The sequence below is a fragment of the Falco naumanni genome, chromosome 6 (assembly GCF_017639655.2).
Source record: "Falco naumanni isolate bFalNau1 chromosome 6, bFalNau1.pat, whole genome shotgun sequence".
NCBI classification, from domain to species: domain Eukaryota; kingdom Metazoa; phylum Chordata; class Aves; order Falconiformes; family Falconidae; genus Falco; species Falco naumanni.
Window position 1 is genome coordinate 5,053,184 of NC_054059.1, and position 21,966 is coordinate 5,075,149.

The 21,966-nt window shown below is 36.2% G+C and overlaps 1 protein-coding gene across 4 annotated transcripts in view; it reads left to right on the top strand.

Annotated features, from left to right (window-relative positions):
- RNGTT (RNA guanylyltransferase and 5'-phosphatase) overlaps window positions 1-21,966 on the top strand; it is a 189,228-nt gene that overhangs the window by 21,742 nt on the left and 145,520 nt on the right. For all 4 annotated transcript variants that reach the window (XM_040597832.1, XM_040597834.1, XM_040597831.1 and 1 more), the window contains 3 exons: window positions 2,474-2,723; window positions 9,309-9,418; window positions 10,307-10,408. In XM_040597832.1, the coding sequence (XP_040453766.1) occupies window positions 2,474-2,723; window positions 9,309-9,418; window positions 10,307-10,408 (462 nt within the window). The remainder of the gene's footprint in view (window positions 1-2,473; window positions 2,724-9,308; window positions 9,419-10,306; window positions 10,409-21,966) is intronic.

A 21,966-nucleotide genomic window follows, 5' to 3' on the forward strand; every position in this document is an offset into this window, starting at 1 on the left:
TCTACTCCTGTTGCAGCATTTTCATATGAGTGGACATACAGTTATTTGGCACTTAGCATGTACATGCAAGCTGTTTGCAAAGAACTAGGTCATTGTTGTCTGTTAGTAAACTTGGAAGAAAGACATTGGAGTAATGGAGGCAGAACACCATTAGTAGTGGGTGGCTGAATCTTGGCAGAATCTTAGCTGAGCATAAGAAGTAGACACAGATACAAGTATCTTTATAGTATGAATCCGTTTGTTCCTATGAACTAGCAAATGTGTATGCTTTTAATCTAACAATTTTAAAGCAGTATGCAATAATTAGACTTAGAATTGTTCCTTTGTTCTGAAGAGGAAATGCATTTGAATCTATTTGGAACTCCTGTTTTTATGGAGCCTCTCTTTATTTTCAAAACTCTGTGGGAAAAGCCTTAAAACTTAACAGCCATGTCTCTCTCTCTCTTTTTTTTTTTTTTTTCTCCTCCATTTAGGTCTATCAAGTTTGTTCATCTCTGTCAGATTTTTTTAGTAGAACAATCTGATAGGGAAAAATGTCCACAGCAAAAGAATGAATTTTGACAAGGTGGTAGTTAATGCTAAGCATCGTATCAAGATAAATCCAATTTGCTGTATCATTCTTTAAAATAGGCATTGTTATTTGCTGATGAGGAAATAAGATTTTCCTGATGGAAAAATCCATCTGTATTCATTCCTTAAGTGTATGATACAGGAATGCTGCTGATGTGTTGTGAATACTGAGATGTATTTTATGGTTCAGTTTAAAGAAAGGTCATCCAGACTGAAATCTGTCCAGGTAGTGATCAGAAACCTTAATACTCTTTTTCACAACTGATTTTTCCTGAAGACTGCTATGTTTCTAGAACTTGCAAAATATGTTTTCTTTCAGCTAGGTTTCCGTGCTTGAAATCTATGCTGCTTCTTTTAGCTTTCATTGCCATCTATTCCAGAATACTATATAGAGTTCTTCTAATATCATCAGAGACAAATCTAAGCATCTTTCAGGCCCCATCCCTTTTGGTTTGTTTTGTTCTTTCTATGGCATTGCTTACAGAAGATTTGAAACAATTTAAGAAAGATACCAAAACAAAAAAATTTCTTGTGAGGAAAAAATTAGGAGTCTTAGAAAACAGAACGGCGAAGAAAGCTCCTTCTTTATATGAAGCTTCTTTATATTAAAGCTTCTTCTGTATATGAATAATTCAGATTCTTAAACTGGTAATTTCTGAGATCTGATGGCTGACCATTTGATAGTCTTACTCTGGAAAATGTTTTGTTTTCTACTCTTACCAAAGATCAGAAGAGAGGGCCAAACTTACTGGTTCTTAGGAGGTGTTTCTGTCTATTCTGGGAAATTTATTTCATAAAATTCTCAGGCTCTTTCTCATACTGTACAGATATGACAAAAAAAAAAATAATACTTTTTTGTATTTAAATTCTTTTTTTGCATTTTAGCTGTATGTTTTCCTTGTTCCAGTGGCAGGCTATTTTCTTAAATGAAAAAATTCATGTCACAGCATGTAATCTGTACTTTTGTTCCAGCTTTAAGACTTTTTGTTCCAGTTTAAGGCTTGTCAAGAAGCCTAACAGGGGCATGTACCTTTTGTGATTTCTCCTTTTATTTAGCAAAATCTCTAAATGTTGGTCCATGGAACATTAGTGCTCCACACAGCCATGACAAATTGTAGACAGAATTATGTCCATTGTTTTATGTTAACCGTTTTCAAAGGAATTGTGAAAATAGTAATGATAAACCCCTTGTGCTGTGCTTGCTGGTGTATATTTTGGAGTGCTTTCCAGTTGGCTAGTAAAGGTGCCTGACTGTTAATTTTGGTTTCTAATTTTTTTTTGATCCAGTCTCCAGTTTATTAAAGCACTTAAGATTAAGTGTTAGCTGCACAGTAAAAGGCTTCTGAATTACATTTTTTAATGAGTAACTTCTGGAAAGAGAAGTAATTTGAAAAGATGAGGATGCTTTTTCCCAATGTGATGACAAAATGTCTAATGAAAGGAGAGATAATTCTTAGGGGGAAAAATGTTGCCACATTTTAATTTCAACACTTGCATTTTTCTTCATTAAGTTTGTTCATCTCTTTTTGTGTTGCTTTTTTTGTCTTCATTCAGTCTTTTAAGTACTTGTCTATGTGTCACTCATGCCTTTTCTGTAGCAATAAAAGTTTTACCTAGGTGAGCAACAGACCACTTATTTGCTACAATCAGGGAAGCAGTGCAAGATGCAGTTACTTTTGAGAACATATGCAGTGCCTACATAATTATGCAGAATCTTGTGCAAGAGCAACTGTTACCAGGCTGATCTAAGCATGATGTTTCAAATATAATGAATGTTTTTTTGCATTTACCAGTTTGGAATTTTTAATTCTCAGTCCCAATAAATCTTAGGTTTGATAAGGCAGAATATGACTAAAACATATAAATTAAGCATCCAGAGTAATTTTCAATTTTTATTTGACAGTATTGAGGCTGCTGTGGCCACTTTTGCTCAGGCTAGACCACCAGGTATTTATAAAGGTGACTATTTGAAGGAACTATTTCGTCGTTATGGAGATGAAGATGATGCACCATCACCACCTGAGCTACCAGAATGGTGCTTTGATGATGATGAAGAGGAGGATGATGATAATGGTAAAACAGGAGGCCAAGAATCAGAACCTGGATCATCAAGCTCTTCCTTTGGCAAGAGGAAAAAAGAACGCCTAAAACTGGTATTTTTGATTAAGAACTTACTATTCTAATTGCTATACTTAATTTCATAAACTCATAGTCATCAGTTAATACATGCTAAACAAGTGCCAGTGCTCTTGCATATAAGGACTGGTAGTATTGTCTCTTAACCGGGAAAAACTGGTATCTTCATTGCAAGCTTTCTTATGCATCCTGTATGAACTTCGAACTTTAACATTCAACACCTCAACTTCCAGTTGTTGTGACAACTTCCAGTTATTCCAGTTGTAAAAATTCCTTAAATTTTTTCTTATATAACAATTTTTAATAAATTTGTGTTGAAATAGTAAAGCACTTTTTAATTATTCTCTTTATCTTTAGGGGTGAAATGTTATGATGTATGTGTGTAAACAGTTTTTACTTATTTTTTTGTAGCCATGTGGATGAAATTCAGAATTTTTTTAAATTCACTGCTCATTTTGGTAAATTTTCTTACCTTTTGAAATTTTGGAGGGTTGAGAATTGGGTTATCAAAAAGCAATATAAGCTTAAAATCCCCAAGGCAGCTTTGAAATTATTTTTTGTTCAAAGCTGTTTTAACTGTATAATGATAAGAAATATGGCTGATCGCTTATGGTGATTGAACATACATCTGCATAATTCTGATGAAATAAGTTGCTGTAGTTACCATAGTATGGAACTAATACTCCAGAGTGAAGAATATACTTGTATCATCTGTAGACTAATGGCTCAGTTCTCTCCAAATCCCTGACTTTTTTTATTTTATTTGCAGATAAACTAGGGGAGAATGTTGCTGAGTGCAAAAATAGATTCAGTTCTTTTTGCATAACACTGAATTCATTTACTTGTGTCTGAGGTGTATTTGTTTGCAAACACTTGGAAATCCTCATAGGAAATACGCTGCAAAAATGCATTTTGTTGTTACTGCAGCTGCTCAATGTGGTTTACAGATGGAGTATGGAAGAAATTAGCCTAAAAGGAATATAAAATCTTGTCCAGAGAAGCAAGATGAACTTTGAAAACTTTCAAATAATCTATCAGCTGGAATAAAAAATTGCCAACAGTCAAAATCCATAGTAAAAATATACTCAGGGATATGGTCACTACCCCCATTAGCCATGCAGTAAAACATTGATATTTCAGAAAATTTATTTGGGCTGGAACCACAGACCTGTGTTTTTGACTTGCCTTTTGATGTGTTAGCAAATGAGGTGTGATGGTGACATCCAATGACAGCCTCTTTTCAGCAAGTATAAAACTGAACTGGTCTGTTTAACAGGAATCATGATCCTGGCTTCCCAGGCTTTTTCTTATCTGCCACCATAGTTCTTTTGAAAGCTGGAAGCTAAATTATACGAATAAGCATATTAATGACTAAAAGGTAATTATGAGTTAGAGAATTTATGAAAAAAAGAATCATCTAGTTAATATGCATATTCGTATAATTCAGTTTTGCAGCTCTGGAGGAACATTCTTTGACATGAAGAGGAGGAACTGGGAGAATTCTTTACCATGGTTCTTGGCTGGCAGATTGGACTGCTTGACTCAGTAGAGATGGATACAGTCTATTTGTGATTCCTTGTAAATATGTGATCTACATGGGTATGATTATCAGGTAAATACCTCTTGCTCAGATTTTCTTATTATTTTACTGTCTAAAGGGCTAAGTTTTCAGCATTATGTTGATTTCTTGTAGTATTTGTTTTCAGCCTTCAAATTTGACTCTTTCTGTAAACACCGGAGGGTAGACAGTGTCAGACTAGAGGTGGCTGTGGCGATAGTGGTGAGATCTGAAATGATTTCATGTTGGCCCAAGTCTTTTGGGGGACAAGTAAAGTTTAGAGGTAGAGGAGGAGACACTTCCCAGGCAGCTCGCTAGGATAATGAATAGTCGGAAGCAGCTGCCCGGCTAGCCTGTGAAGTTAGCATGCTGTCCATTTCAGAAACTCCATCTTGGATGTGAGAAACTTTATTGCAGCATCTTGCATCAAAAATTCCATATTTTGATGTCAAAAAGTCATGACAGCCTTTCTTTTCTATGCTACATAAACTGTGGGAACAGTTAGAACATAATGCCATTACAGTTTCCTTTGTCATCATCTGAATGTAGTTGATAGGTGACAGCAAATCTATTTGCTGTGGTCTCAGATGCTACACAGCAAATCCAAACACACATTGACTTTGTCAGCGCATGCCATAATAATTGTAGCTTCGAAGCAACATTATTAACTGACACTTAGAATCTCACTTCAGGGAGAAAAGTTTTTGGAGCAAAAAATACTTGGTTTTGCAAATAGGACAAAAAGTTATAATTCTGAGCTAGAACCTTCAAAATTTTCAACGGGATCTTTTACTGTTTAATAAGGAATGCCACCTATTCTAGTCCCATGTAAGCTGTATATTTCACAGGTACTACAGGGTGTGATATGTAGTGCTTCTAAAATGGATGGTTACATCTCAAACGGTCTAGAAGAGATGGTAGCTGTTAATGATTTTCTTCATGATTTTGTGTGCAGGTGTCTTGTGGTCATCTGTGAGACCGGGAAACCATTAAACCTCATAGTTGATGTAGTTGGGAAGGATAATATTTATTATTTAACTGTCGAAGTATTTTGTTTCTAAATGTCATGACTTTGGTTTTTTTCTGCCTAACCTACTTTTTTTGCTGAAGTTTAACTCCTGTGCTTACAGTTCTGCCCATGGGTGTCTTGATGGATATGGAAAAAAGATAATTTTCTGATTTTACAGCAGCATTTTATATACTCATATATGGGTGTCATTTCCTTTTTAGCCTCCTCTTTCTCCACATTAAATGCCAATTTGTTCACTTTTTCCCTATAGTCCATATTTTTTGTATTTCTGTCCATTCTTGTCATTCTTTGTATTCTGTCATGTTGACTCACATTTTTCTGAGACTGTGGTGCCTATGATTGAACACAAGCCTCTAGCTGAGGCCATCCTAATGCTTAATAGAGAGGAATTAATTTTTCATATCTTAAGGCTAGTATTTCTGTTTATATATCTCAATATAATTGCCTTTTACAAGACAGAATAATACTAATTCAGCGCTTTTTCTCTTGGTGCTTCCGTATCTTTTTCTCTAATTACCTACCAGTGTGTGTTTGTGTAATTGCTTATGCCCTGTTAAGTGTAGAACTTTGTTTATACTGAATTGTACAGTGTTTTTTCCAGCCCATTCTTGTAATTAAGGATAACACTGAATTGAATTCTTAAGCTGCCATCACAGTCTGTATCCCTGTTACTAAATTCACAGATGTCACAAAAATAAGAATATGCTAATAGGAAATTTAGGGAAAATAAATTAACTCTCTTATACCTAAACAACCCCGCAGATTCTCCTCAAGGTATTCTTCCATTTTGTTCGTGAAACACTAGCTCCTCTGAACCTGGTTTCAAAACGTGTTGCTCTCCTGTTTTATAGAAGTTAGATCTACCCCATGTTTTCTGAGTTCCCCTCTGAGAACAAGACAAGCAAACAAAAGCCGAGCCAAAAACCGGCATCAAAAGATGTGATCTTTCCTGCTTCTCCTGATTCTGTGAAGCTTGTTTCATCACCAAAACCAAATGATTAGTTGAACACCATGGTTACTGAGTGACAGTCAGTATATTTTTGTTGTATCTTTTTTGTTTGTACATGCCTAGAGGCAGTTCTTGTGATTTGGTCTGGTATTTCTAGGTATTAAATCAAAGCTGATCAGTGTAAGTTCCTGTCTCTCCCTTCCTGTCTTTTAGAAGATGCAGACTGTGTCTCTTCCTGACATGTTTTGGAACGTTTCTTGTCCTCTGGAAGGCAGTCTCTGAGCATACTGGCACTCGGTCAGGTCTGAGTAGCCTGAAGGTGGCTATCACCCAGGCCTGGTGATAGCCACTAGGGTTAGGGAGGTGTGTGTTTGGGGCTGTTCCCACTCGCACCCACTCCTCCAGGTGGTGTTTAGGATCTGAACCAACACAAGATGATACATATCGCCACTTCTCCTTCAGCTGAAGTGATGGGTGGAGGGATATGGTGGCAGGTGGGAAGAGCTTGATTAATTAGTACAGCTTGTGCAGAGACTAGATACTGAGTGCATGTAGTTACCTTGGATCCATCAGGGCTTACAGCTCTTGGCTTCGTAGCAGCACTGAGGACCTGAGGTGCTCCTGCTGAGCTGCACGCTCTGGCATCCTTGCACTGTATTCTCCAGTGTAGTGTTTCCAGAGGGGGTTGTTAGCTCAACAACGGTGCGGGAAGCGCCTGGATCAGGCTGAGTTTTGGCACCTTATCCAAGGAAATGTCCTCATGAAACCTGGAGCGCTGAGTTGGCCAGGGACAGATGCCCGAGTGACTCACCTTGTTTTCATAGTGCTGTGCCTTAGCTAGTGAGTATACTTGAGGCAGATAATCTGCAAGAGAGACCTTCAAATGGCAAGCACCAGTTTCATGTTTATGACTTTTTATTTTCTGGAGAATTTTTCCAGTTGCCTGCCTTTTGCTTTAATATATAGCAGTCATACTGCTGTCACATTCTGCCATTATTTGAGAAGGAAGATACAACCATTTTTCTTTGGTCATGGTGCCCTTAACCACTTGCTCAGAATTCAGACAACATGCTGGCCAGGCACGTGTAACTGTCTGTCTCCCTTGCCCAGTCACCTGTGTGCCATTGCACCTGCTGGTGCCCACATAAATAATATGGGACAAGTGATGCACCAAAGGTCTGTGGAGCTGAAGGTGATTAAGGTTATGCACTAGGGTATTTCTTTAGGATGTACTGTTCTCGGAATACAATTTGGAGATGCAACTGAGCCAATCTTAACTAAATGCAGGCTGTACTGAAAACTGTAGTCCTGCTTTCCCTGCACTTCTGTGTTCCTTCTGCTTCCCTCGTGCTGGCACTAGTGCTGACTCATCCTATGGTGAACTAGTTTAGGATACTAATTTGCCAGAAAATTATTAATTTATGATACTGTTTTTGCCAAATTAGTTCCTAGACTTGCTCAAGAGTAGAACAGATGAGTGCCATGGTGTGTGGAAAAAGGAGCAAAAAAGCTCCTTTCATCAGTAGTATGCAGCTAGATTTGTTAAGGCAAGTTTCAAACATTTTACTGATGACATACACAATACTTGTACCTTCATTTGCAGGATTCATAATTCAACAGCTGAAGCACCATGCTTTGATCTTCTTAGTCTGCATTGCGAATGTATTTGAGATGCTGTTGAAATAAATCTGGTCAAATTGGGATCTCTACAGAGATCTTTTATTATGTAGCTTTTTAGATCTGATGGCTTTAATGTGTTCTGTTGTACAGAATTTGTTTTTATTCCACTCAGCATCAAACTTTTTCTGGAATATACAAGTTATTTTTGAGTTTTATTTTCAGTATTCTTTTATTGATCTCTATTTAGGCTTTTCTGTGGCATTCAGGATAGCACCTCCACTTTAGTAACTTGGTTTAGGTTGAGAATAAAATCATGCAAGTATAATTTCACACAAATACTTTGTTACAAACCAGCCGTTTATGTTTTCTCTTTTGTTAATCAATTTTTCCTAGACCAACTGAGAGCCCTTTAAGTTTGCTGCTGTTTAAGTACATTCATTCTTTCAATTGTTTTCCCTGTGGTGTAAGTTTTAAGTTTTCAGACATAAAATGTGGTAGATACCCAGCTGGAGGTGAAATTAATGTAATTGAACTTCTTGTACTGCAGTTACCATCTAGGTCTGATAAAATTAACATATTTAATTGAAAACATACATCTTTGATTTAGAGGGAGAAAAGAATGACTTAATGTCTTTAAAAAGACCCAGCAAAAACCTCTTGTCTAAAGATTTTTTCCCAGTGACTTGAGCTCGGTAATTACCGAGCTACTTAGGTTTACCTTCTATGTTAGATCTCTACTGTTAGTGAGCAGCTCTTGCTTTTCATGAATCAAGGAAAACACAGAATTGTTGGTCTGGAAATACTATTTATGTATTAGAAACTTTATTTAACATTTCATATGTCAATTCTGTCCTTGGTTTCCAGTTTATTTATTTTGACGCCATACTTTTTGACACACTTAAAAGTGGTGTCACAAGGGCTTCTGCCAGAAGATTTTATGACCTTTAATGTATGGTGATTTGCTTTAGGTTCAGATTTTCATCCATAAATAAACATCTTGCATTACCTTGAAATTCCATATGTGACCAATTTACTATTAAATACTTGATACTAATGTACTTTCTTTTTAAATAAGATAATTTTAGTTGCAAATGAAAAATGAGTCTGATGCTGTAGCTTGACATGGCAACTTTCTTGAGAGTACTAGCTAAACAATGCTTATCCCTTACCATTTACCTCCTTTGTAAATTTTTTTAATCATTATTTTAGGTTTTTCCCCATAAATAAGTCATTTTAGTTCCTACATTCATAATATGGCTCACCAGTGAGTTTACTGGCAAATCTCAAGTGATGTATCTTGGTATCTGGGGGTAAATTTTTAAGGAATATTTAAGCTACTATTGTTCATGAGGATGAACTTGTAAAAACAGACAATCTTGTAGTAACGTGCTCTGGTCAGCTTTTATGAAGGCTTAAATACTAATTTATTTTTTTTTTTTATTTAGGGTGCAATTTTCTTGGAAGGAATAACAGTTAAATGTGTGACCCAAGTGACAACACAACCAAAGTTAGGAGGAATACAGCAAAAATGTCAGCAGTTCTGTGGATGGGAAGGGTATGAGAACCTTTAGAACCTGTTTATTTATACTGTCTAGAAATAAGTGTTACATTCCTAGTTTTGCGGAAGAGCTCATTGTAAAAATGAGAAAAAGTAACTATTTTTGGATGGATTGTTTAAAAAAAAAAAAAAAGCAATCCCCAAAAACACTCAATAGTGAAACAGATGAGGATCTTGCATTGTACTGTGAAATGGTGTGATCAGCTGTTGATACTAAAAATGAAGATTCTAGAACTGCTTTTCCATTGAGATACAAAATGTTTTCAGATGAATTGTTCCTGTGCAAGTTCCAGATGTAGTCTAGTCCAGGTATTTGTCTAAAATTTAGTGCTTGCTGAAGCTGCACTGCATTCCCAACTTATTTATACAACTGCTTTTTATTATTTTATTATATTATAATTTTTCTTTATACATTTCAGTATTGAGGTACAATACTATTTTTTTATAGCCAACTTGGATTTGTGTCCAATGTTAATGAGAATGTTGATTTTAATGTCTCACATTCTGAACTCCTCCTTTCCAAAGCTGACGATCCAGGCAGTTGTTCACCATGCTTACTGACCTGCTGATGCTTATAGTTCTTCTTGTGCTTGTAATTTTGAATTCAAATATCTCTTCCTCCAGCTTTGAAGTTCCACGTAATTTAGTGTTTTGTCGTAAACAAATACCTGTGTTCTTATCAGAGAGGCATTTGATTCCTCTTGCAAAATACCTTATTGGAGAAGATATTCTAACTCCAAGTTAACCTTGCAGCAAGTCTGGTACAAGGTGTAACTTTAGTCTAATATAAAAAATGCATTGCCATGTGTGACTGTTTATTGCAAAACATTAATAAACATGGATGTATTTTTTTGTTGTTTTTTGTTTGTTTGTTTGTTTTTTAAGATCTGGATTCCCTGGAGCACAACCTGTTTCCATGGACAAGCAAAATATTAAATTTTTGGAACAGAAGCCATACAAAGTTAGCTGGAAAGCAGACGGCACTCGGTAAGTTAATTTTAAATTAAAAAGAAACACCCAGTAAATTGGGTAGACTGTATTTTCTCAGGAAAGTGAATTTGCTTCTACAAAGGACAAAGCATATTCTAACAAGAAAACTGACTCCAGCGGTTAATTTTTTGCTTGTCTTGGTACCTAACATTTGCTGAAGTTTGTGGCCAAGTTTCTTTAGCAGCTGTTCTGCAAACAGACTGTTAATGTATGTACTTTTATTCTTCATAACCCTTGACTGTCTGTCAGTCAGGACTTACCAAGGTCTTAGAATAATCTTAGATAACAGTAAGAGTTTGTTAAGCTAAGGAACTTGTTTATAAAAGCTAAATTAAAACTTCTAGTTGATCCTTCAGAAGCTGTCTAGCATTAGAAATTTCATAGGGTTTTTTCATGTGTGCTGTGATCCACAGTTCAAAGTTGTAGTTCTGGTCAGCGAAAGAGTCAATATAGCTTAATTTTCCATTACCAGTTCTCTTATTCATTGTAGGGGTAACTTTTTTTTTTTATAACGGACTATAATCTGACTGGATTGATGTGTCGAACCTCTTCAGTGTTGTTATTTCTGGTTTGAAACGTATCTTTATATTTAACTTCTCCAGTATACTTGTGTGTGGTGTTTCTTCTGCTCTGAAATGCTAACATCATCAAATACAGAATGGAAAACACTTTTTTTTCTTCGCTAACTGGTTATAGATCAATCTCAACTGCATGAGACTCTGTTGTTCAAACATGTGCATCTGGTAGCAATGGGTATCCTTTCATTACTTTGTTTTGTATGAAAGAAACATGTCACATGGGGTTTCTTGTCCCTATACCCAGCAGCTTGGATGAGGTATAGAAGGTATTTGCTATTCACATTGAAATAAACCCCTAAATGTTAGGTGCCCTGTTTCCTTGTACTCTTGCAAGGAGCTACTGTGGCTTTTCATACAAGCAACTACCTTGTGTAAAATTCCAAACCTCCAAAATCATACTTATTTTCATAGGACTGAATATCTTTAATAGGTTGAAACGTTTGTGAAATTACAACTGTTTTCTTGAGGTTTTGAAGTAATCATCTAACTTTCTGTTTTTCTTTAGTATTTCTGGTTTCAAAATTAAAATCAAGAATTCTAGATATTAATGGAAATGGTTTTAACCTATGCTACATGTAGCATTCAGATCACAGTGTTCCTTTTTGTTCTGGGTGCTAGCTTGAGGTCATTAATAGTGTGATTTCTTACATCATAGTCAATAGTGTCTGAGTAACAGGAAGAATTTAAATTGTAAGACACATTCATTTCCATAGCTTGATTTTTATTTCTTAAAGATGTTCTTCACATACAGTGGTATTTAAGCAATTGTAATCTGTGCTAAGTGGAATGACTTTAGTTTTTCTTCACTTAGAGCAAATGAGTAGATTTCTAACCTGCTTTGACTTGATCAGAGAAAGTGCAATCACAGTGAATGTAGACACAGTAAGAGGAGGACTGTTAAGCTCATCTGTGCGTGGTGCTTTACACATGTACAAGTTAGAAGGCATCAGTTGTGTGGAAGAAATGTATACTTTCAAAACCAGGAGGTAATAATTTTTGTTTTCAGGCTGGTGAAGTTAAAATACTGGTTGTGCATATGGCTAAGTGCAAGAAGAGTTTTGTTTTAGCAGTGCAATGGAAAGCATTCTCCTTCCATGTGCTGAGACAACAGAGTTTTGATACTAAATAAAAGGCAGTGTAGCCTGTCTTCTAAAGTTTTTCTTGTGCTCTTTATTTTGTTAGGGTTGTTATCTTTAGTAATAGGATGGAGTATCCTAGATTATGAAAAGCTTGGAAAATATGGGGAATTAGGTGTCTTAGAAGAATTACCAAGTGGCTCCACATGGAGTCAGTCAGGGTTCAGCACAATTCAGCCAGAACTAAGCTGTCTCCTATAAAAAAAAGCCCTTCAGGTTTCTCTCATCAGTGGAGTTTGTACTTCAACGGTTTATTAGTTTGGGCAGAGCGTGGTGTGAAAATACAAAATAAACTTGCACTCAATATAACATCCAAGCATTAAGAAATGGGTGGGAATCTTTGGCTTATGAACATTGGCTGGCTGTATGCACAAGCACTGGGGTAATGTGATGCAGGTGCGAGGTGATTCACAGGGTGCGAGGTTACAGAAACATGGCGTTGGGAGATTCAGGCTTCTTTTCGGAGCAGTACAGTGCATTTAAAAGCTGCTGAGCCTAAAGAAGTAAACTCGGCCAACTTAAACTGACCATGCAAAGAGCCAGATGGGAGTCTTAGCATTTATTACATTTATTATGCTTTTAATCCACATTCCAGCTATACTGCCTGTGGACTTGACTTGTATAACTATGAAAATATGTTTACAAAGTATTAATGTCCTGTGTGGCTCAGATGCTGATAATCCTTGCCTTTTTTCACAGCTTAGTCCTTCAGGAAGCCTTTGTTTAGGGATTGGTTTACACTAGTATTTTAGTATGTCTTAAAGACAGTATGGATGTGTTTTCATATAATTCAGGCCTATTGCTTCACAAAATAGTAATAGCAGAAAATAATTCTGCTTTTTAAAATAATTTCTTTACAGAAGACCATTTGATACTAAAGGAAAAAATTGGTTCATCTGCAGCGTCTCTTAGTGTGCATTGCCCCTGAAGAATAACGTGTGCACAACTGTGTGTTGTTAGCTAATATGGATTGGTATGTCTTAGAACAAATAGAAAGATGTTGTAAAATTACAATTAGTGCTATTCCGTGGGGCTGTAAGCTATTTTTCCACATTTATTTTTTTGTTCGTGTTTCCAATATGAAGAGTGAGTGTTTGTCATATATTATTCATTTGGAAAATTGAAGTCTTCGGGAGTATTCTTATTTTCTTACTCAGATGTGGAGGATGCGTACATACTGAATACTAAAATAAATATATAGAAAATAGTAGTGCACCTGGAAGACTGCCCTTTGTAAGAGAAATTAAAGTGTACATGTAATTTCTTGTAGAAAATTTCAGTATTTTGGACATTCTGTCCTGTGTTTTTACAGTTCTAGGATGGTGACAAAACAGACTGGATGAAGAATAAAACTGAGGGAATGAAATACTTCTTTTAAATTTTCTCAATACGTAATAACTTGTAGTTGGTTATGGAGATACAGAGATGATAAGCATGTTCAGAGAGGAAAATGGTGCTACAAAGATTCAATGTTACTGATATTCACCTGAAGGTGTGATGTGAAAGAGAGATTAAAGATGAAACCCTGAGCTATTATTTGGACATCTAGACACGGTGCATGATAGTTAAGCTAATCAACAATGAAAAATGATGATGACAGTTTTTCCATTGGACATGCTTCTAATTATTTTGTTGTTCTCTGATGATCTGGACTCCATATGCAATTAAACAGGTTTTCATTAATTATTCTGAATGCTTGTGTTGACAGGCGTGACCTTCCTGAATTTAATATTAAGATATCAGTTAGTAGAGATCCATTTATGGATCCCCTGCTTACTTCATCTGGAGATGAAACCCCTGTAATCAAATATCTCTGAAGCCATTCTGTTAAGTGTAGTTTAGATGCAGCAGTCTAGGGTCTGCCTATTACAATATTATTTGGCTTGCATACGTTTGTTTTTTTGTTGTTGTTGTGTTCTCTCTCTTTGCTTAAAAAAGCACTGCTGTTTCATCAGATGGATTGGACTTTCAGAAAAGCAGGTGCTTAACTAATAACTTTATACATTCTCACTTAGCCAAAACATTCTAATCTCAGTTAATAGCAATATTTGCTCAACTTAGCCAAACTTCTTACATTTCACCATTGTTAAATACCTGTATTTTATTCCTGCAACAGTAGTTTTCTCTAGATGTTTCATTTACTTGAGTGGTATCTTACACACTTCTGTAAACGTGTGGGTTCTGAGTCTGGTTTGTGTAAAAACTCATCTTCCTCCATTCTCTTGCAGCCCTGAGTTCAAAATCTTTTGACTTACCCTTGCTTAGTCTGTCCAGATTCACAGACTTTGTGCCTACACCATGGTCTTCCTTGTTCGGCGCCTCGTTTCCAGAGCCCTTGTTCCATGAGCATCAGCAAGGCACACCTCCTTGTTCTCAATCCAGTTTTCATTCTGGAGCATGTTTGCTCCAATGGGAAATGCAGTGTGAACTGCCCTACTCTTCATGAATGCCTGTGTATAAAGATGTGCACGTTTACATCTCAGGTTTAGACAAGCAAACTTTAAATTAAAAGAGCTTTGAAGCTCACTTAGCATTGGCTCTCTGGAAAAATACTTTCTTTGTGCCAGCTATTTGTGTGTATGTAAATATTATATGCAACTGTGTTTTGGGGAAAAAACACCTCTAAAATCATATTGCTTTAAATTATTATTATTATAAAAAAATAAATCACTTAAGTCTGCAGCTGTTCTGAGTGGTTTTGTGAATTCTATCCTGTATATTCTTTGGAACAGTTGTCAGACTGAAGTCTTAAAAGTAATTTTAATGCTAGTCTATTCATAAGGCACAAGAATTCCAAAGGGTAAATTTCCCACTATTAAATCATGCCTTTTGGCTGTGTTGAAATATACTCTGTATGTTACCATTAGCTACAGGGTATGTAGGGCTTTACAAATGTATCCAATTTTGTAGTGCTGTTTCCAAAACAGTAGTTGCTACCTGAGTAATTGTAACAGTATGATCAAGGCGTACTGTATGGCTCTGTTATCAACTTGGTACTGTACAGTGATTAACCCAGGTGGTTAGCGGCTTGCTGTATCCCTTGATATGTATCTCATTAATACAGTTTGTAGCAGATGCTCGTTCTAATGAGTGGAGCTGAATGTTCAGACAGGAGTATGGTTGATAAAGTAATGAGACACCAGTTTTGAGGGAAAAAAAAAAAAAAAAAGGATGACTGTTACCACTAAGAATAATAAAAAGCTTTTAAAATGGCTGTGGAATAATTCAAATTATTACAATCAAACAGGGCTAGGTTTTATAATGCTAAAATATGACCTGAACTAAATGCAGGCTATTAAGAGGCATAAGTTATTATTCTACATTTGTACGAGTACCTTTTTATTTTTCGCATCTGTACACAGGCAGTTTTAGTAAAAATAATAAATATGATCATAATACTATGGCTGTTCAATTACGGTAAGACAGCTATTAAAAAAAAGGCAGAACAGGTAGTTCTTGCCAAAGGCTATTATATTTGAAAAATATTCATGCAAATTTGTTGGCTTGCAGGTATCCAACTGAATAAGTAGATACAGAATGTAAAGCAGCTCTTTTGAGAATTGCTAATTGTCTAAAGGTGTTTGTAACAAAATAGGAACATCTCTGAAGTTAGTTCTTTTTTCATGATTAGCAAATTACATTTTAGAAAAAAGGCCTGTTGCCTAAAAAATTCTCACATTGTTGGTATCATACTACAAAATAGAAATAGTAAAGCTAAACTTAACCGTATGGTAAAACTGGTGGCCAAATTTTTGGGTTCTGTTTATTAATCAAATAATTTTGATTTATCCAAAGCATGTAAGTCACTGTGTTATCAAACTTCCCATGTTTCTTTAACTTTTTGTACAAAGTGAAGAAAATTTCTATTTTTATTAAGAACTTTAAAATTATTGGCACTTGCAGCCTCTTCAGAAACATACTTGTGACCTTTACATGAAGCAGGTTTACTTTTTAAGGTAACTTTTCATGCATGTGGTGAAAATGTAATGAAGGTAAGGTAAAAGTTTCTCCCTGAATTTGCATGGCTAAATACTTTTTTTTTTTTTCCCTGATCTTTGATTGTGTGCATGATGAAATGACGCTTACATGCGTAACTGAGAAATTGCAGATTCCTAACATGAAAAGTTATCCAGAAGTCACTTGTGATGAGAGTAGCTTGTGAAAAGGTGATCATTGCTAAAGAACAGCTCTAAGAAAATGGAGAAAACTGAGAAGCAGACTTTTGTTTTTGAAATAAAGAGGTAAAAGAAACGAGGCCAAAATTAGGTGGCATGGAAGAAAAATGATAGCCTGTCTGTAAAGGATTAAAGAAGAGGTAGTTGAGTGTGTTCATGGAAAAACTGTTATCCCTGAGAGACAGGAGGAGGTTAGAGGGAAATTTGGGATAATAATGAGAGTGAAGGAGAAACAGAAGATTGAAGAAAACAAATCCATGTACTTGAGAACTCATTATTAAGAACAAGACATCAATTTGTCATGAAAGCAGATCTAGAGAACGGGATGATTGTCTCCTGGGAGCAAAGATATTAATGTGGAGTTGAACTCGAAAGAGACTCAGTTGGTGTAAGAAAGAAGCCACAGAATAATTTTCAGATTGGTACAAATGACATGACCAGATTCTCATGGATGTGGATTTTTTTGCCCAGTAGTGGAAAATGCCTGAAGTGGAGGTTTATGCAATTGTTACTGGATTCTTTACTAATTTAGAGGTGGGGGTCAAAAATGTAGGATTTTGAGATTTGACGGATGGCTTTGGAAACGGTGCTAACAAGAAAGTTTAGGGTTGTTAAATCACTGGAAGGCATTTGTGAGTAAAGAGCTTTTCTCAAGGTATGAATACGCCCTTGCTGGGCACCTTACTTTCTGACCCTAGAGGGCTAGTGAATAGGTGGGTTATTATATATTGTGCTTTGAGTGGCTTGGCATTTAGTCATATATGTTTATGGACTTGTGGTCAGGAAGGAGCATTTGTGTCCCAATGATAGGATGGGGTGAAGAACCCCCACAAAAATCATCTGGATGCTTTTAAACCACACCTTACTTTCCTTTCCCATCTTCTTCTCCCCACTTACCTTAAGAAATAGACTTAATTGTTTATCAGTTTTGCACCATTGGTTGGTGATGCAGTGTATCCCTTCCTCTGTGGTTGGGGCGCATTTCTGTGGTCTGAAATTTTAAAGGACAGAAATATTCCGAGGTTTGGATGTGTACTGAACAGACTTTTCAGGACGAAAGAGATTTTTTTATAGCAGTGACAGGTTTTGTGAACAACTGGGCTTAACTCAAGTGGTTTGTTTCCAAGTTAAATTAGCTTTATTCAAACCATGTGCTTATGTAACTATCAGCAATGGGCAAAGCCTCAACTGTTGAGCGTTAATTATACATCGTCCATGTGTGTAAGACAGCTACTCTTCAGACATTTGTTATTATTTTCATTGAGTATCTCAAAGTAGTAGTTGTAAGGTTTTCTCTATTATTCCCATGAAACTGTCAAAATGGGATGGTATTTAAAGAGAAGACTTGGAACAAAAATCACAGTTAAAAGGATAAAGTGACTGTTGCTATTCCCCTATTCCTGACTGTGCACTGCTTTGTTTTATGGTACATTCTCAAGGTCTTTGGAAGGGAAATGCAGTTTTTGTTTACATGGCATAGTCCCTTGTGGTCCTTCTTTGTAATTACATGAACTAGTTCTTTAAGAGAAAATAAGCTTGTTCATTTTTAAACTGGTTCTGTAGATCTACAGCTGGAAGAACCTTGGTTTAGGTTTAGAGTCTGGAATCCATGCGGGATTTATTTCACTGACTTTATTTTGAATAATATACTTAAATGGAGATAACATATATTTTGTCTGGAAATTTCACTAAAAAAGTTGAGAAAATTATTGAAATGGTTGTAATAAAGCTTTTTCCCCCCACCTCCAGTCAAGATTAAAAGCTCTAAATAGCTTTTCTAGACTACAGTACTAATCGCTTGTTATGAACCTACAGTTTAGCTTTTAAGTGTGTAATGATAACATAATGTCAAGCTTCTGCAAAAGTTTATAAAGGTCACATTTGATTCTGGATTATAATGTATAAACTGCCTTTCTGATAATTGCTGAAAAGAGCAATTCATAGATGTTAAGCACTCTAAACAGCATTCTTCTTAATTTTCTGAAAAAGCAGTTGCGTAATTCGTAGGTTTTTTGTGTGTGTTTAGGTAGGAGTAGAAGACACAATGGGTTGGGGAGGCAGGAATGATGTGTTTTGAGACTAGAAGGTTGGAGTTTTAGTAGCTGAGATCTGAGTCTTTGCTCATTCTACATTTTAATACCTATCCCTTATAGTTGTGTTGGGCATTTAGGATTACAGGACTGGTATCAGCCTGTTTCCCACAGCATTAGAACCCATGAATATTGTATGCTTACTTGAGTTTTGATTTGAGAGTGCAAAAATAAAGCTTCAGTAAGTTGAGGTAAGATTAAGGGCACTTTCAACGTATTTAGCATGTCCCCTATCTCGAGGTAAAGACATTCTAGCTCAGGATGAAGAAGCTTTAGTACAGGGTGGCCTCATAACCTCGACCTGTTGACGTGTTGTCAAAGGGCATGGTGTCCTTATCTAGGTTTTTTACCTATTGTACAGGGAATGAGAGCATGCCTAGACTTTGGCTAGCAGACTGACTTTGACAGCAGAAAAGGAGTTGCCAGATTTTGGTAGCCAGACTCATGGGTGTCATCAGATAACTCATCAGCTCGGTTTAACTATATGAATTATGAGCCAGGAGAGGTGTTTCTTGACTGACAGGCTGTAAGTCAAACAACACAGCACAGTGTCATAAGGTGTTAAACTGATATCTAGAACTACTGGGTATAAATATTGTTAGTCATAAGATGTTCCCACAAGGCAGCATTATTTAAAGTAGAGATGTATACTGTAAACCAGGTCTGTTGGTTTCATAGCTGCTGGAATAAGTTGAATTTTTTTTTTTTTTAATCTTAATGTTGCATTTGGAATGGGTGGTTGGGTGGTTTCTTTTCTTGGGGAGGGGTGGTGGTGTATGTATTTATTTATTTAATAGTAAGGCACATCCGTATCACTTTGCTGTTTCTTCATCTCCTGAATTCTGTTTTTTATATCATTGAATCAGCAAAGAGGAATGAATAAATAGGTGCGACAGAATATGTCATCCCCAGTCTGGTTCCAAATTGACTCAGTCAAAGCTGGCATTCTTACTCTAGGTTGTGTTTTCTCATTTGTGTGTGCCTGCAACGGTGTCAAGACTCTGAAAAGAAGAGGCAGAAGGAAGCTGTTGTTTTTGTGTCCCTTTCTTAAGTGCTTAAGGAGCACTGCTGGTGTGGTACCATGTAGAAGGTATAGTTTGTGAAGTAGCAGGCTTGATGCTTCACAGTTCTGAAGCCTTTTGACAGCTCACAAAGCTTTATGGTCACAATTCTGAGCCCTTTGGAAAGAACTACTTAACTGATTATTCATATATAACTACTTGAATATTTGGACAGATTGTCTTCTAAGCAAGCTCTTTTGTTTATTTATAAATAGTTAATGCATTAAAATGCTTATTATGTAGCTTGTGCGATGAATACTAATCTTAGAGTATTCAGCTGTGGTCCTAAAATGTTCTAATTAGATCAAGATAGATAGTGTGCCTGCGTGTGTACCTGATGTTCAAGTGACAACTATTGGTGATTTCTGGTTTATTTATTTATTTTCCTTTCTTTCAGACCACTTTTAATACCGGAACAGTGTGTCCTGTGCCGATTCTCTTGGGGGGTTGGGGGGAGCACAGCCATGAAGTGTAACGGCTTAAGCTCATTCAGGGAAGAATGACATTCGGTTTGTAAAGTTTTAACTATACAATATCTAGGGCAGCCCTTTCCCTTGGAGCTGATCTTGTAATCTGTGAGCACAAGTGGCAGTTGGGCTCTTCTGTGGCTTGTGCCTGTGACGTGGACAGAATTGACCCAGCATACGTTCTGGTGTAAGTCAGTTCAGAGTTAAGGGAACCTCCTTTTTCAAACCTGTGATATTCTTTTCTTGACTGCTGTGTAATGGGCCTCTGTGAGAGACGTTACAGTTCTCTTGCATCGGGAAAGGAGGAATGTAACTACTTGTCATGTGATGCTAATTTTTCTTTCTTATACCATTGTGTAACTGCTGCTTTGCGTTTTTTTTTTTTTTTTTTTTTTTTTTGAGCCTGTTGCTTCAGGCACGATTTTCCCTCTAAATCTCCAAGATATTTTCAGGCTAAAATTTGTGGAAAAGGGATGGAATCAAGCAAGTTCAAGCAAGCTTGAGGCTCAGTATCTGCAATGAATAACAGTAACAATAAAATATTATAGGAGAATTCAGTAGTCCAGTCAAGCTTGAGATATAATTTGTTCTATTAATCTTAGAGCTTTTAAAAAAAGTAATCAGAACATTATGCTGTACAGTTGTTTTCCAATACTGTTCATCCCACTAATACAGAAAAGGACTTCAATATGTACTTGACCACTTAGCATCATTGAAATTTGGGTTAAACAAAGAGAATCTGGAATTTAAAATAAATCTATTACTATACAGATTCTGTTACTGGGTCACATCTTTTCTAGCTAGTTAACAATTCTTCTTTTGTTTTACACCAGATATGTCATGATGCGCTATAAGAACTCTTCAATATATAGTAGTGGTAGATTAATTTACCCTTTGTTGTAGGTCAAATAATAATAACAAGATGACTTAGAATTTAACCCATAAGGTTTAATATCCTTTCAGAAATAAAGAAACAAAACTCCCACAGCAGTCAAACTTAATTAAAACCCTGGAAGGCAGTCAAGAAAAACACTGTAACTGGGTAGTCTCTTTTAACCTTGCTAAATTCTTGGTTTTACCAGCTCTGTTGCAGAGTTTCGCAGTCTAATAATACTTCAGATAGAAAATGTAGTTTTACATGGGTTCTGAATTTGCCATCTGTTAAATTAATTAAAGGCATCTTTATCCTTTCTTTATAAACCAGGGAAAATTGAAGTTTGAATTCGGTCTAAACTATGATACTTTATTAGGAGAAGTTATATCAGTTTCCACTACGCATTTTTCTGTGCTCCTTATGCAAAAGCCAACTTCCCTATTAATACTGGTACGCATAGTATGCCAGACGAAGGGATACCAGTAAGTTATGTAATGATGCAATATTATTCTGTATTATGCACCATCCGATTAGTTATGTGGCCCAATTATTTGTTTACTGGGTTTGTTTTGACTGCAGATGTCTTTCTGTTCTCTCATTGACCTCTAAAAAGTAGCTGCTATATTACCTTTCCTCAGGTGACAGTTAATTTAGAACCTTGTAAGGCTGGGAAATATGGTCGTATCTGTCTTTCTGCCTGAGTCTTGGTACCTTTTGGATATTGAAACGTGCATTGTTTGTTGCTGTAGTTTGGGGCATTCTGAAGATTTCTGTAGTAAATGTCATCTGCAGATTCACTGCCTCACTTTTGATGATTTTCAGGGTTGTAATGGTCACAAAACAAACTTATTTGGACCTTTGGTTGTCAAGGGGAGCAAATGAAAAGGGAAACTTGCATTCAAAGTTTAAAGGAAAGTGGTGGCAGGCAAGAATAAGGAAAATAATTTGATGCAATGTTTTGATAACAGTGGAAGAGACTGATGAATAGTAAAGATTATGGAGACTGAATACCTGTGTAAGCTGTGGAGTATCTGTTACCCAGTGGTAACTTGCACAAAATGTATATATGCAGGGAGTATGCAAGGAATACCACCTTAACAAGTTTTGTGGAAATTAAGTTCTGTGGTCTGGAATTAGCAGGATGAATTGATGAATATCAATTCATCAATACCTG